Below are 15,206 nucleotides of genomic sequence, written 5' to 3'. Positions count from 1 at the left end.
CTTTATTAATAGTGTGTTTTGCTGTTGACTTCATTTCACTGTGTGTTTTGCTCTAGGTGGCCTTACACCTGAGTGTAGTTTCACAGCTTATGTTCACTTAAGTAGAAATATGTATAGTAACAAGAATTAGTTGCTCATGCTGTAACAATAGGGTAAATGAAAGCAAAAACCATTATTAGATTGGACAAGAAAAATCTCTTGGCTACTTTCTGTAGCATTTTATAACAAGTAAGAATTTTTCAAAATTAAAATTTGTTTTTGCTAACTTATTATTTAGCCTATCAGGCGTGAATGTGTAAGACTGTTTTTGATCCTGTAGAGATTAATCTATTTATTAAATTATTTTCTGTGTTTACAAGTACAGGAGACAAGAATTCCTTTTGTTTGAAGTTTGATAGTGAGGATGTGAAGGTGTAGAAAGGAACATCTTTGCAGAAAAATGTTGGCAAGCTTCAAGAGGATAGAATTTCTGGTTAAATGCAGTTACTGTTCCAGTGTGGTCACTGACCAGTTACAGCTGTCACTGTTTGATTCAGAATTAAATTGCTCTTAAAAATTAAAATACTCTAAAATCCAGGCTTATGCTAAAAGGACAGGTTCTTGTCCAGACCTTGCTGTACATTGAATCCTAACCTTGTATTTGAAACAAATCAGCTCCTTGATCAAGCTGGTAACTACCTTTATGAAGGGAGGCTGTCACCATCAATTTTACTGATCAAGTGTGTGTGCATGCATTTTTATATTTGTTTATGCTCTTGTGGTAAGGTGTGTGCCTCAGACTAAATTGCAACTCTGCTTCTTGTTATAGGTGGGTGCCCAGCTGTGTGCCTTTTTTTTTTTTTTGACTTTGTTTTAAAACTTTTGTGTGCTATAAGTAAATAGGTATTTAATGGACACTTGAATCGTGCTTTCCTAAATTCTAAATTATTATTCTTCCAGCAAGATAATAAGTTAGAAGAATTCAACAGGAGAAACTGAGATGGATTTTTTCTTTAGATAAGGGAGTTTCTGTACTGTGAGGCAACATATTTTAATTAATCCATCTGTAATAAAGCATGTGTTTACAGTCCAGTTATGGATCCCCATCCACAGGTAGTAAGAGTTTCTATATACAGCAGTTTGATTTAGTACAGCAAGGTAAGAACATGAATTACTTCCATTAGTCTCAATATTTATTAGCAACACTGCTGATAACAGTAAGTCTAGGACAATTGAGAATTGACAGAAGTAAATGAAAATGTTGTATACAAAGCAGTAGTTGTCTACATTTTCTGAATATCTAAAAAAAAAAAGCTGTTAATAAACTTTTAATGTGTTCTTATTGAAGTTAAGTTTATTTCAACAGTTTTGTCAGTTTTATGGGTGAATCTTAGTATTACGTGAAGTGTGGTACCTCCTTGTTGAAAACATTAGAGAAGTCCACAACAGAGGAGGCACTGAAGTGTGGAAGAAGTTCATCCCTATGCAAAGCAAACAAAGTCAATAAAAATAATAGGAAAAAAAAAAAAAAAAACCAAAAAAACAACCAAACAACAGCAACTACTCCCTCCATCACCCCACCCCCCCCCAGCTGTAAACAATCACTTTCATCATAGGAAAAAGCAATGAAAACCAGTTATTTACCTGGCTGGATGGATGTCTTCTGTTCGAAGTACTGCTTTTTCTTTTTTTTTTTTTTTAACAGCATTTCTCAGAAAGGTAGCACTTACTGCAAGTATTGAAATTTTTAACTGAAAATATAATAGGATCAGATTTTTAGCTTCCTGAAGTATATTTTGATACAGGTGATTCTGATATGGAGCTTATGTTTCTGAAACAATGTCTTGTTTCTAATTCCAGAAACAATCATATCACAAGTCATGTCCTACCAATAAAAATAGGACTAGAAGAGTAGCAAAGGATTAATTTCATCCATCCTTCTTCCTCAAATCAGGATACTTTATATCTGCACTACTCCTAACACATATTTGTCTAACTTACAAAAACCTCCAATGATTTTGCAAGATCTCCACTGCTATTCTTAATATTATAGGGTGTTTTCAGTGTTTGTTTAAATAGCTTTTGCTACGTCCTCTGTAGTCAGCATTTAATATTTTCTCTTTCTAACAGACTGCAGGTTTGAGGACTGTTGCCATGTTTGCTAGCAGACTCCTAAACACTAGCAACTTAAGTATTTTACTCTGATTTTTTTTTTAAATCTGGAGCATATTTGTGTCTTATTAATAACAGAAAAGACTAAAGCCCTCAATTGCAGTTTCTCAGTTCCTCTGTTATCCAGAGTTGCACAGTAGTTAGTGCTTATATTTATATAACACTTGCAATCACTGACATATAACCAAACACACTTTTGTTCCTAGGTGAAAAATTTAGAGAACTAACGGATAAGTTCCTGAGGGTTAACTTCAGTAAAGGCTGCCCACCCTTGTTTACCACTTTGAAATCTTTATATTACAATCCAGAAAAGGTAAAATTTAGTATTTATTTGGTTTTAATGAAGTCTTCTGTATTGAATTGCTAATAGACTATCTAAGAGTTCTTGTAGCTTTCCCTGTAAACTACCAATTAGAGTTGTTGAACATTTTTCCCCTAATGTGTTATTTTGTCATATGTGAATGATCACTTGATGTCAAAATTCTTGAAGTCAGATTGGTGCAGAGTGCACTGAGGTTCTTGAAAAATCAAAGATGATCATTAACATTGTGTACTTTGAGTGCAAGTGTTACAGAATTCTTTCAACTTATGGTTTATGATGTCACCAGAAGTAGTGCTTTTAAAATAAAAGGTGGCTATTGTTCTATGTACATTTCTGAATTGCATGAATGTATTAGTATTTACCACAAAGGCTTGTTTCCTTTTTCAGTCTTTTGCTGAAACTTCAGTGTATAATTTTTGTACTTCTAAACTCTGTTTTAGTGTAATTGTGTCACAAAAGAACTGTTGTTTCAAATGTAATTCATCCTTCCAAACTTGACAGCAAGGTATACAAAAATTTTTTTTTGAACAAAAGCATGTTGCTAAAGTGTGTAGAAAACAGAATAATTAAGATTAGTCTCTTCAGATACATCTCTTCAGATCTTTGTTACAAACATTATAGGTATTCTAATCCATTCATGACTAGGTACAAAGAGGGGTTTGTATCTGAAGAAACCCTAAATACATCATCATGCAGCTTTTCAACCAGAAGTGACTACTCCTTTATTTGGACTAAAATTTTTCTTCTTTCGAAGAGTTTCTTTGCTAGTGTTCTAACATGAAATTTTCAGTACACTTCTGTAATCTCTACTTTTTCCATGGTTGACATAATTGTAGTAAATTCTGGTATTGTGTTGTTGTAGATTAACCTCAACTGGCAACTTAAGTACCATGCAGCTGCTTGCTCACTGCACCCTGCCTGATGGGGGAGTAGAATCAGAAACACCTGAATCTTGTGGGTTGAGATAAGGACACTTTAATGTTGAATCCAAATAAACTATAATAATACTAATAATCATAATGAGAAGGGGAGAGGGAAGAATAAAATTCAAGAGAAGCAAATGATGCACGGAACAATTTCTCTCCATTCCCTGCCCATCCCTGAGCAGTGATTGACAGCTCACAGCCAACTCTCCTCATGTATATACTGGCCATGACACTATATGGTATGGAATATCCTTTTGGCTACTTCAGTCATCTGTCCTGGCCTGCTCCTTCTTGGCTTCTTGTGCCCCTGCTGCCTTACAGACCATGGGAAGCTGAACAGTCCTCACTTCAGTGTCAGCACACCTTAGGAGCAACTGAAACATCAGTGTCTTACCAGCATTGTACTCATGCTATAAGTTCCAAACACAGCATGGTACTGGCTACTAAGAAGCAAATTAACTCTATCCCAGTTGAAAACAAGATACTTGTATAGTACTGGCTTTTCTACAGTGCCTATTGCAAATGCACACTTATCAATGTAATCGAAATGGAATTGAATTTTTTTACATTGTGGTACATGGAGTATCTAGATAGAGCACAGTCAATGTTAGGGAAGTCTAACCTCTGCTATTTGAAGTGTGAAGAATCTGGATGTTGAAAGATACATATAAACTCATTCAGCATCTGAAAAGATTTCTAGCACTTAATTAATAAACATAATAAACAGAAAGGTTCATTTCTGGTAGTCATCTTCATTATACCAAATCAGTGCTGCTCAAAACTGCCAGCTTAATCCTAAAAAGTAATTAAAATCAAGAGCTTCATCTTTTCCAAATGTGCTTGGGATTTGTTTGTGCTGCGGACTTCTGCAAAAGCATTTTTGTCATATTTCAAATAATTTCCTTACCAAAGCAGGCTGTCTTCTACATTTCACTTGGTTGAGTTTACCTATAGCTATAGTGTGACAGAAGAATTTTTGAAACTAAGAGAAACTTTAATTTTAGTCCCTGACAGTTAATTTTAGAATTACTAAAATGTAGGGGTTGAGGGCAAAAAATTGTGACAAACTAATGTGTGCTATATCTTTCAGGAAAATATTCAGTTTTGGCTTCTAATGTGTCTAAGTTGGAGCTTAATACTAGCTTCTCACATAAATGACTTGTATGGTTTGACTGAAAGAGGATTGTAGTCAGTATTGTTATGCCTTCTAGAAAATACCTAGCAAAATTCTGATTTCTCATCATTTGGGCAGAAAGTTACACCTGTGTTTCTTTGGAAACAAGTGCAGTTTGGTGCAGTCAACTGTGGTTGGATTTTGAAGTGGCATAGATACAAAGACTTGATGAATGGTATTTAAGCCTAGAAAGTTCTTTCTTTCTGGAGCTCCACGTGGATCTGTGACCTTTCATGAACAGCAAGGACAAAAGGGTGGTTGTATACAAGACAAACATTTGTCAGATGTGTTCAGGAAAATGTTATTTATTATCTAATTGCTGTAAGATGGTACTCAGCCTTTTGGCTGTGCTAGGTAGGCTTCTTCCCAAAGTATCTATTACATGAGCACTTTGTATCTATGAAACTAACATTGAGGAAGCTTTCCCAGCTGCTTCTGGAAAGAATTAATGAATGCCCTCTAAATATAAAACTGAAATCACTGGAATGCCAACTTGGGTGCATGGCATGTTATTTTTCAGCTACTGAATTGGAATTTGTTTATGTACATGTGCAAATATTGGTGTAATGAAGGGTGTGGATTACAACTTGCTCTTCATCATTTCATAAAAGAATGAGCCTTACTTTGATTAGGTAGGAAAGATGGTTTTAATCTTCCTTCACAGTGCAAGTAGAACTGTTTAAGATCTTTTGGGTGAAATCTCAGAAGGGTGCTATAATTAGGAGAAATGTAAAGCTGTTTGTTTCATTAAAAAAGTAATCTTAAGGTTATTGCTGGAAGAAACTTTCTTTCAGCAACCAATGACATGAGATTCTGAAATATGTTCAATAAAGAAAGACTGCCAAAAAGCAACAAAGCTCTGTGTATGCTCAAAGACTTGTTTTGAGGTAAATAATTCCTTAATAAATAAGTTTCTAATGAGTTAAAATATGCTTCATATTGCATTATGCAACCTATGCCTTTCCTGTAATTCTGAAGCAGAAAAAAATTGCATGTGTGTTGGCCTTGTGTTCAGTTTGTGATGTGCAGAAGCTTATATTTGTCTGCACAATTGGTTTGAAAAGGAAACTTCAAGATCTGGTAACTGTGAAACTTGGATGCTTGAGAAAGTAACAGAGATGGTGTGGTGAAACATGGGACAGGTGGTGCTGGATTTCATCACCCCCAGCAATAATGTTGCCTCTTAGGAGGAAGTTGCTAACCCACTGATGATTGTGTTAAAGCAGACTTTAAAAGAGCTACAGAACCGTATGTGTAGAAGGTATTAAGCTGGCTTTGCTGTAAATTAATGTGCATGCTTTTGCAGCAAGAGCCAATTTCAGACTTTGTGGTCCATTACTGGTTGCAAGTCAGTGATCTGACTTAAGTTTTGCTCCATAGTTTTAGAAGGGAGTTATACAAGACATGGTTTAATCCTTCAAAGCTCTTCAGATGAGGTTGTGATTTCTTCAGGTTTTGTGCTGCTATGCTACTGCAATAAAGTAGCATGTGAACGGGTTTGCTTTTTTACTGTTTCTTCTTCTTTGTCAAGCCACCTGGACTGGAGGAGACATAAGTAGTTCATGCTGAAGGGTGAGAAGCCATAAGAAAAGAAGCTAACAATTGTCTTTTGCCTAGAAACTGTACTGTCATTTTAACTTGATCAATGTCTTGTGCTGTGCATAGAACTTTTGATTATAAAAATACTTCAAATAATATAAAATACAAAAAATATAAAAATACTTTAAAAAATTATGCTAGCTGTTCAGTATCCTGCATCCAGTTCTATACCATGCTGTAGCATAAAATTACTGTAATATTGGAATAAGGAGCGGGCATTGAATTGCAGGATGAACAGTTGGACAAAGGCCATTTGAGTCAATGTTGGCTTACTTTTTTTTGTAATATTGGCAATTGATTTTGTACACGTTACGTGCATGAAAAAGGAGTAAAAGGAGTTAGGATGTAAAGAGTTCAAGTTATTTCTCAAATGTTAATTGTTACTGTGCTCCCTGTTTGTAGGTACCAAAGGCAAACACTAATCACTTCCTGACTTGCTACACTGGTACGCAGCCAGAGTCCATGTCTCTCCAACTGAAAGCAAGGTCAATTGGAGGATGATAGAGACTGCTGGACTCAGTCTTACACTATTTTCCAGTGTCTTATTCAAAGGAAGTTTATAGTATCATATAGACTGTGTTCAGTGGTACATCATTGCTGATACTCAGTCATAGATCTCTTTTTATCTGCAAAATATTAGAGAAATCATTTGATGGAACACTGTCTTGATGGCTTTGTGTTTTAAAAAAATACTTGAAGTATAACGTTCATCACTACCAGTTTGTCTCAGATGATTCTTGAAGTAACCACTGTATGTCGTGAAGAAATTAACTATGCTTTCCTTCTATTCATTATATGTCAGCCTGAGGCTTTCTAAACATGAAAACCCTTGGTTATAATGAAGTAATGTAAATTAGTCTGGTTACATAAAGGCAAAGTTCACAAATGTGAACTTTGCACCAGATTCTATTCACCCATGAGATTTGGAGAAAGGAAGTGGCTGATCTGAACATGAGCTGAGAGCTTCCTCTACAGGTTACTAGTGTTAAAGAACTTGCATTCTGAGCTTGATATTAATTTTTCTCACCTAATCTGGAGTTCGGTCAACTTCTCAAATACCAGCCTTTGCCTGTTTGTACAATTACCCTTGAAACACATTCTTGGTTCTGGCTATTATTTAAGACATCCTGAGGGAACACTGTGAATGTCTTACTGCTCTACAAAACTCTAGAAGTTCATTCCATGTTTGTTTCTTAGACCTTTTTGCCCCATATTAACTTCATTTGGATAATTTCTATCATAAAATGGAAGATTTTTGGGGTAAGAGTTATCTGTAAAGGCAAAACACTCTGTGATAAACAACATCATGGTGGTGTTGATACTAAAGCTGCAGTTTAAACTTTATTCTTCATGTATTGCATCTATGACTTTAATTGGTAAATACAGTACATGCCTCATCTTCCTGGGAGGAATATCTGTCCCAGGCAGGTACTTAAGTTTCTTTTATCTTCTCAACTGGCATCTTCATATCTGCTAGCACCAAGACAAACATTGGATTATGGTGATATTTATCTTTTCATCTTCTTGGATGCTTTTGCTCCTCTGATAGGATGCTTTTTAAATCAGGAGACTCAAGGCACCTGCATACATTCTGTAATTGACTGCATACAACAGAACAGCAGTGTGTTGCTCAGCTGATGCCTAGCTGGTGCATGTAATGCTGTCTTGATGATACCTGTGTATATTCTTTTACATGTACAAGAGTGGATTCCTGTTATGTATCAAAGAGAAACAGAAGATACCAATTGTTAGTGACTTCATTGACAACTTTGCTGTTATGCTAAAAAAATAGCAAAGAAACAAAAATACAACTTCACACTTCTTCATGAGACAGAATCTAGTAAAATTCAAAGCACCTTCCATGACATTTTTTGTTATCTTTTCTAACAAGATACTCATTTCAAGCTCAACACTTCTGGTAAATCTTCTGGTAGTCTTCTAAGAGTTGCTGATGAAGTATCAAATTTGATATATCAAGGCAGCAGAGAATGTACATCACTTTTGTGATTTTTGAGGGTATATGGGTGTCACTTTAATTGCTTTCTTAAATACATGCATCTTGGTACTGGAGGACAGAATGTCTGAACATACTGGATATGCACATCAAACTTGATTGGGATGCATCTCCAACTCTTAGTAGAGCTAGACAATGTAATTGTACTTCTACTCAGTCTTTGAGAGATCATGATGGATGGAGTTTGCTAAGGTCTGGAGGAGAGTAAATGTCTCCTGTTTTCAAGTACAAAAAGGAGGATCTGAGGAGCTATGAGCCACTGAGGTTGATCTTTGTGAAGCTGATAAGGCAAATAATCCTGGAAACCATTAACAAAGGACAGTAGGTAGGATGTATTTATGAAGGGGAATTCATGCCTGATTAACCTAATAGCCTTCTGTAACAAAATTACTATCTTACCATACAAGGGGACAGCAGTTGATCCTGTGTATTAGCAAGGCTTTTGGCACCATCTGTGATAACACAGACAACATGTTGAAGTACGCCTTAGTAGACAGTAATTTGTACTGAAAACTGACTGAACTGCCAGGCTTAGAGTTGTCATCTTCTGCATGAACTTCAGCTGGTGTCCCCAGGTAGGTAACACTGGGGCCAGTAGTGGGGAATATATTTGTATAGTGACTTAGTTCAGCCTGGCAAAGAGAAGGCTTAGATGGAATATTGTGTATGTAACTAACTGAAGGCAAGAATGAAAAAAGACAAGGCAGATGCTTCTCATTGGTGCTCAGAGACAAGGTATTACATGCATGAATTAAAATACAGGAGAATATTTGAGCAAAAGAAAAGACAAAATTGTCATAGAGGTTGTCAAACATAAGAACAGGTTGTTGAGAGGAAGTGAAGTTGCCTTCTTGGAGATGGTCAAAATGTGACTGATCAGGGCCAGGAATAGTCTGCTTCAGCTGTCCCTGTTTTGTAACAAGGAGTTGGACTGGGCAGTCTGTAGAGGTGTCTTCAAACCTTCATAATTCTTAATCTTACTGTGTTTCACCTGCAAGTCCAGGACCAGCTTGTTGCCGTTTATTTGCCAACAGGCAAGCTTGTCTGAACTGCTACTGCAGTGCCAGGGCAAGGGCATTTTATGTAAGTAAATGACAGGACTGAGGCACTACAGCAAACAGTGCAGAAAGGCACAGTCAAGACTGACATGCTGATATGCATGAATGCCTGTATACAGAAGCACTGAGCTCCCTAATCCACATAGTGTAATTTGGAATCTCCAGTTGTGATTTTTATATCCATTTGCCAGCAGAGCCCTAATCACTTCCTGGAATTTCTTGCTTCAAGTTATTCACAAAGGGAAAAAACTTGTCACAGAATCTGCCTTTTAGAAATGGATTAACTTTTAACACAGCTGAGTAACTGCAGACCCACATTAGGTTTGTGTTAAATGTGAGTAAATGCATGGTTCACTACAGGCCAAAGAACAGGTTGTTTATTAAAGAGTGCAGTGGGTTTAGGCTGAGGATGTAATCTGCAGATCACATATGATTGTTTCCGTATGGTCCTTCAAGAGCCTTGATTTTGGAGCTCTCAAAGTGGCACATATGGTATCTGTCTTTATTTCTGCAAAATTTCACAGTGCAAATTCTAATAGAAAGTGTTGTACATTTGGTATTTTGTCATTGATCATCTGCTTGTAGTCTCAATTAAAGAAAAAGAGCTGTGTAAAAAATACTTCTATCTTAGAAATCAGCAATCATTTGGCCAGGCTGTTGATGTAGATGCTCACTAAAGATGAGTTTGCCCCCATCTAGATGATGAAGGAAAAGTGGAGGACAAAATACTAATAAAAGTCTAATAAATAATTGCATCCAGATTAATTTCTCAGGTCGGATAGCTCATGTTCCTATTTGAGGAACCCACTTTGAGTAGGTTTCTGCTGATGGAGTCAGTTTCTTCTAGCAAACCTGCTGGTGTTGGTAACATTATGCAGCAGGGACTGTTGGTGTGGCACTGGTGGGGTCAGGGTGCTGTTGCCCCTACCCTTGATGTACTGTGTAAGTGCACAGCTGTTGGGAGGTGCTCAGTGGCACGGTTGTCTAAGACTTGACAGATGTTCTATGGAGGTTATAAATGAGGTGCTGTGCTTTGGAGATCAGGACTTCAATTTTTAATAACTGATTCAGTTACCTATATTTGCTCTTCCCAGTACCTGGTGCCTTACTGTGATCTACAGTGGCAACTACAATGCCATATGTTTAAAGAGACAATGGCCTTTAGCTCAAAATATAGCTTGTTTTATGGGAGTGATAACACAAGTCCCATGAGCTGTCATCCTCATCTTGGAGTTTTAATATATAGAAATTCTGCTCCAGAAAAGTTCTTGCTCTTTCTATACAGTGTATTTTGAAGGGGAGAATAAAAGACAGAATTTACAGGACTCCAGTAGATTATGTTCTTAGGGAGCTGATTTATGAGTCTCATGCAATTCAGAATGGATTATTTAAGAGCCCTGACTTGCAGACAGAGTAGTTCACATTCCCAATTGTCTGTTCCACCCTGCCATTTCTGCTGAAAGAACAGTGCAAGTGTTTGAGTACCAGTGTCTGAGTCTGTACAGCTTTAAATTTGTACTCAGTCTTTTTCTTTGTATGTTGTGCTAATAAGCTAAAAGTGGAGTTGCTCAACAAAGTGTTTCTGCAAAGCCAAACTTGAAAAGATGTGTGGATTAAAGCTGTGAAAATAAATAAATAAATAAATACTAGCTGTCCTAATTTGCAAAGTCCACAGACATGATTTTAAAAAAAAATCTGAGAGGTGCTTGTGCATAGTGGGGCCAATTATGATAATGTATTTTGAAGAATTGTAGTTATTTCTGAAAAAAAGTAGTTTCTTAAGAGCATTTAAGACATGTAGTTCTCATATTGCTGTTAGAGATTTATTCACTTGATATTCTTGATCTTGCCATAAAATACTAAGTTTTTTGCATCATCAATTCATAAACATACTTGGAGGTAACATGCATTTTAAAGTGAATTTCTGGTCTTTGTGGCTTTTAACCAAAGACTATGTAGTAAGAATTGTAGGTGGCTAATTACAGTGAACTAATTCTATGCAGGAGAGATACATGGGAGGATAGCAGGGAGGCTATAATAAAAAAACTTCATCCAACATAAAGAAACTTACGTGGTTGTATTTTGGGGGTTTTATTAACAAGATAACTACTATATTTATATTTTTAAAAGCTGTGTTTTAAGTAACATTTCAAAGTTGTAGAGGAAAGCAGGGTTTTTTTACTTATAGTTGATATTTCTGTAATGGTATGAACAATTTAATTTTCATCATTTGTTGAGACTTTTTGGAATAATCAACTAAACTACTACTGTGTGAATGAAAGGTTTTGAAATGTGACTGTATATATGGGGTTTTTTATATGCTGAGAAACATGGAGCGTTTACAAGATGTCTCAACACAATATAGTCTGTGTGTAAATTTAAGTACTGTGATACGGGTGTCTTAGTCTCCTGAGCAGGCAAAGAGATTTACTATCTAGCTGCTGGGCTTTTCTTTTATGCTACAAGTGGTTTCCTAGCTTTTCTACTTTGCTTTGTGCTATAGTATCTCAAGTTTTTTATTATAAAAATATTGATATCAGCAAAGTATAGCCATTTTTCCTGAGTTTCCTTGAGTTATGTGAAACTTTAAATTTAAAAAGCCTACTGTATAACATGGAGGATTTTTAAATCTTTTTATCAGTTTTTTTTTAGCTTCTAATTAGCAAGAGTACTTGACTTAATGACATTTATCCTACTGATAGCTTTCTGCTTGAATAAAATTTGCGTAGTTGGTATAATTTTTATGTCAGGAATAAGCTGTAGGCTTTGTATGTTTGAGAAGCAAAAACTAGGATTTAGGAGTGCCACTTTATTATTATGAGTTTTGTTGTTTATGCAAAGTTACTGCCCAGGGTGAATGTAACTGTGGCTCTTGGCCGAATGTTTCTGCTGGAAGCTAATAACCTGAAGTATAAGCAGTTTCATGAGATAACGTAATTTTCACATTCTATAAGCTACAGTCCAGCTGTATTAGAAGTATCTGTGAAGAGCCTCATTTGTTACTCTTCCTCACAAGGAATGGATCTTGAAGTGCTATCCTCACCTCTTCCCCAGAAAATTCTCTTTGTACTTGATCAATGCTCAGAAATCCTCTTTGGTTCCCCATACATGCTGGTCTCTGTATCCATGAGATAAAAAAATCCAAAGAGTGAAGATCTTCAATTAGTCAACATCAAGGTTTACGTCGATTGTGTTGCAGGTGCATTGGTTGATTCCATTGAAGCTCGACATTAGTGCACATGTGTCCTTTTTCTGAGTATCTAAAATCATGGAGACTGTGAGGAAATACTGGATGAGAGAAAATGTCTGGCTGGAAGAAACATCAGAAACAACAGTCTCAAAAAAAGGTGTAAGACTGTCTACACAGGAAGGTAGGCTGTCTTCAGTGAAGATCTTTCTTTAACCTTTCTGGAAAGAAGGCATATTTCTTCCTTAATGTGGAAAGCTAAAGCAATATAAAGCAAGTTGCCACTGTTGGTTGATTTTTATTTATTTATTTTTTTAGTTAGATGTTCTCTGCAGATTATTGGTGGATTACATAAGGAAGTAAAAACCATTAGTTCTGTTAGGAAACTCTGCATTTCAAGAAGAAATCGTTCTGAAAGATTAACCAAGGACAGCCCTTTGTTCATACTGGCTCCATCATTTCAAGTGTTTAGGAAGTAGTGTCTTTGAGTTAAAATTCCAGGAGGGTTGATCTGGTAAGTGGACTTACCCAGGATCTGGCTGGCAACTGGTATATTCATAGTGAAAGATAGCATTTGTATTGTGCTGCTGGATCATAAGGAGGAGTAAGGAAATATTTTAAAATAAATAGAGGATGGAGCAGGCTTGGAAATGTCATTGTAGGTACAGCAAGGATACAATGCTTCCACTCTGCAGTGAGAATGGGTAGTGTAAAACATGCTGATGGCTGACAGTTTAGGTCTGTGAGGTAACAGGTGAGCTAGGAGCTGACAGGTGTAGCATTTGATTTATGAACTATTCTCTCAGGAGAGCTTTTTTAGTTTGAGTGATTTATATTGGGATTAACCCGTTCAGACGCTCACAAGAAATGCTCTAGATATCTCTGCTCATTATTTCTCCTACTGATGTTTCGCTCATGTGAAATTATTTTCTTTCTTTAGTGCAGTCCCCAGACCTGTCCAAAAGTTTTCAGAAAACCAGATTATCATTAAATGAGTTGTGTGATGACTACAGTGTCATCCTAGACAGAGTATTGATGTGCTCTGAGTTTGTATTTCTATTGTACGACAGCTGCTATAAATTTTCCAATTGATTATGCTTTTACCTAGCATTATTTTTAAGGGCACGTTGCTTCACCAGAGCAAGCACACAGAATAGCTGTTGCAAGTTAATTTTGAATGACAAATGCAAACTAGACTCGCTTGGATAAATGGAGGACTTTTTTTCTTCTGGAATTTAGTGTTTCAGACAGCCTGTGTGTTCATTTGTGCTATTGACACTAGAAAAAGTATCACTTGTTTTATTTCAAGATTAGCTGTTAGCAGTGCTAGCAGCATTGGGCACCAATGGTTTTAAATATGGTAGTGCAAAATTACTGCTTTATAGTTAGCCAGTCCTTACAAGCTGGTAGCCCTATGGCAAAATTACTGAGAGTAAATGTCTGCTTAACCACAGCACACTGAGAAATGCTGAAGTTGGTGGCTAACCATGATACCCTAAGATGTGTGTTTTTCTGCAATTTATGTATTTTTGTCTTTCCCTGTGTAACATAAGCATATGCACACATTTAAAAATCGTTTTCTCAGGGAAGCAGAAGGGAGTATTGATGGCTCAGTTGAATAAATTTGAAAATAGAGATGTACCTACATGTGGATTGCTGTTAGTTTTAAAGCAACTATTTCATTGGGTGTTACACAAAACAGTAAAGCTACATCCTTGATATCTGTATATGTCAAAGATAAACAAGAAATTTAAGGTGACTTGTGTTAAGTAAAAGGCTGCTTGCCCTGTTTTCCTGGTTTGATTTTCATGGTGTGAAGGTTGTAGAATATTTTTTGATTGTGACTTTTTTTTACTGCATTCAGATGTTAGCCTAACATGCAAGCAATGGAAGTTGTCTGTATGAGGCTGACTAGGCTTTCACAATTGGAATAATTTATTTGAATATTTTTCTGGGGCTTGTTCATAGCACATTGGATGAGGGAAATCTGTGTCTGCTATATAAAAAGTTGTGGAGCAGAAACTTTTCAAGTGAGACAAAGGAAGCATTTGCAAGTAAGTTAGTGTATAGTGCTGTGACTGAAAGCGGAAATATTCAGTCATTTGCATACCCTACACCTTTTACTTTTTACACTGATAAATCTGAATGTTAATATCATATGTTTGAAAGCAGATAGATGGGACATTTTTTTAAATAATGGAGAAATGTTGCTTATAGAAAAAAATCAAAATCAACCAGTCTGAGCCTTGCTGCAGAGTTTTTTGGTTCTTCTCTAAACTGTCTAAGCTTATAGGTGCTGTGACCTTAGATATTAATTTATATAGAATTGTAAGTCATAGGAAATGCAACTTTTCAGGTGGCTGTCTGTGAACACCTTCCTGTATAGATCACATTGGGAGAGCATGAACTTTTGTGTGGAGCACACTGGCTTGTGTGTTTGGCATGTTTTATTCTTTGTCTGGATAAAAAGTAGATCTCAATTTATGCCAATCACCTCTTGGCTATAGATGAAGATGTTCTTCTCTTCATTAGACTGTAGTTAAACACTTTAGAAAAAGTGTAGCTGCCCTTTCTTCCTGCCCTTTTCACCCCCATGTAGTTAAGGAATTTGAGGGTTTTTTTTTTTTTTTAGTCTATTGGCAGCTTCTTTATTTGGAACTTCCTTCCCTTTGCCATCCGGAAAGGTATGGTCAAAGTGCCCTGGACTGAAATACCATTAATAATGTGATGGGGCCATGCTAGATAGATATTATCAGAAGTGTGCCCATTCTGAAG

The 15,206-nt window shown here is 36.3% G+C and overlaps 1 protein-coding gene across 7 annotated transcripts in view; it reads left to right on the top strand.

The window, feature by feature from the left end:
- NAA16 (N-alpha-acetyltransferase 16, NatA auxiliary subunit) overlaps positions 1-15,206 on the top strand; it is a 63,332-nt gene that overhangs the window by 27,876 nt on the left and 20,250 nt on the right. For 3 of the 7 annotated variants that reach the window (XR_008429623.1, XM_053936684.1, XM_053936685.1), the window contains exon 9: positions 2,358-2,464. The exons of 1 other annotated variant lie outside the window; for it this stretch is intronic. Coding sequence is in view for 4 of the 6 variants with exons in the window: in XM_053936684.1 (XP_053792659.1) it covers positions 2,358-2,464 (107 nt within the window). In the remaining 2 variants the exon portion in view is untranslated. Of the gene's footprint in view, positions 1-364; positions 820-2,357; positions 2,465-3,335; positions 4,180-12,443; positions 12,616-15,206 lie in introns of those variants that run through there. 3 more of the 7 variants (XR_008429624.1, XM_053936688.1, XM_053936689.1) reach the window with 3 other exon arrangements.

The sequence above is a fragment of the Vidua chalybeata genome, chromosome 2 (genome assembly GCF_026979565.1).
Source record: "Vidua chalybeata isolate OUT-0048 chromosome 2, bVidCha1 merged haplotype, whole genome shotgun sequence".
NCBI classification, from domain to species: Eukaryota; Metazoa; Chordata; class Aves; order Passeriformes; family Viduidae; genus Vidua; species Vidua chalybeata.
This window is presented reverse-complemented; position numbering and strand designations above follow the sequence as displayed.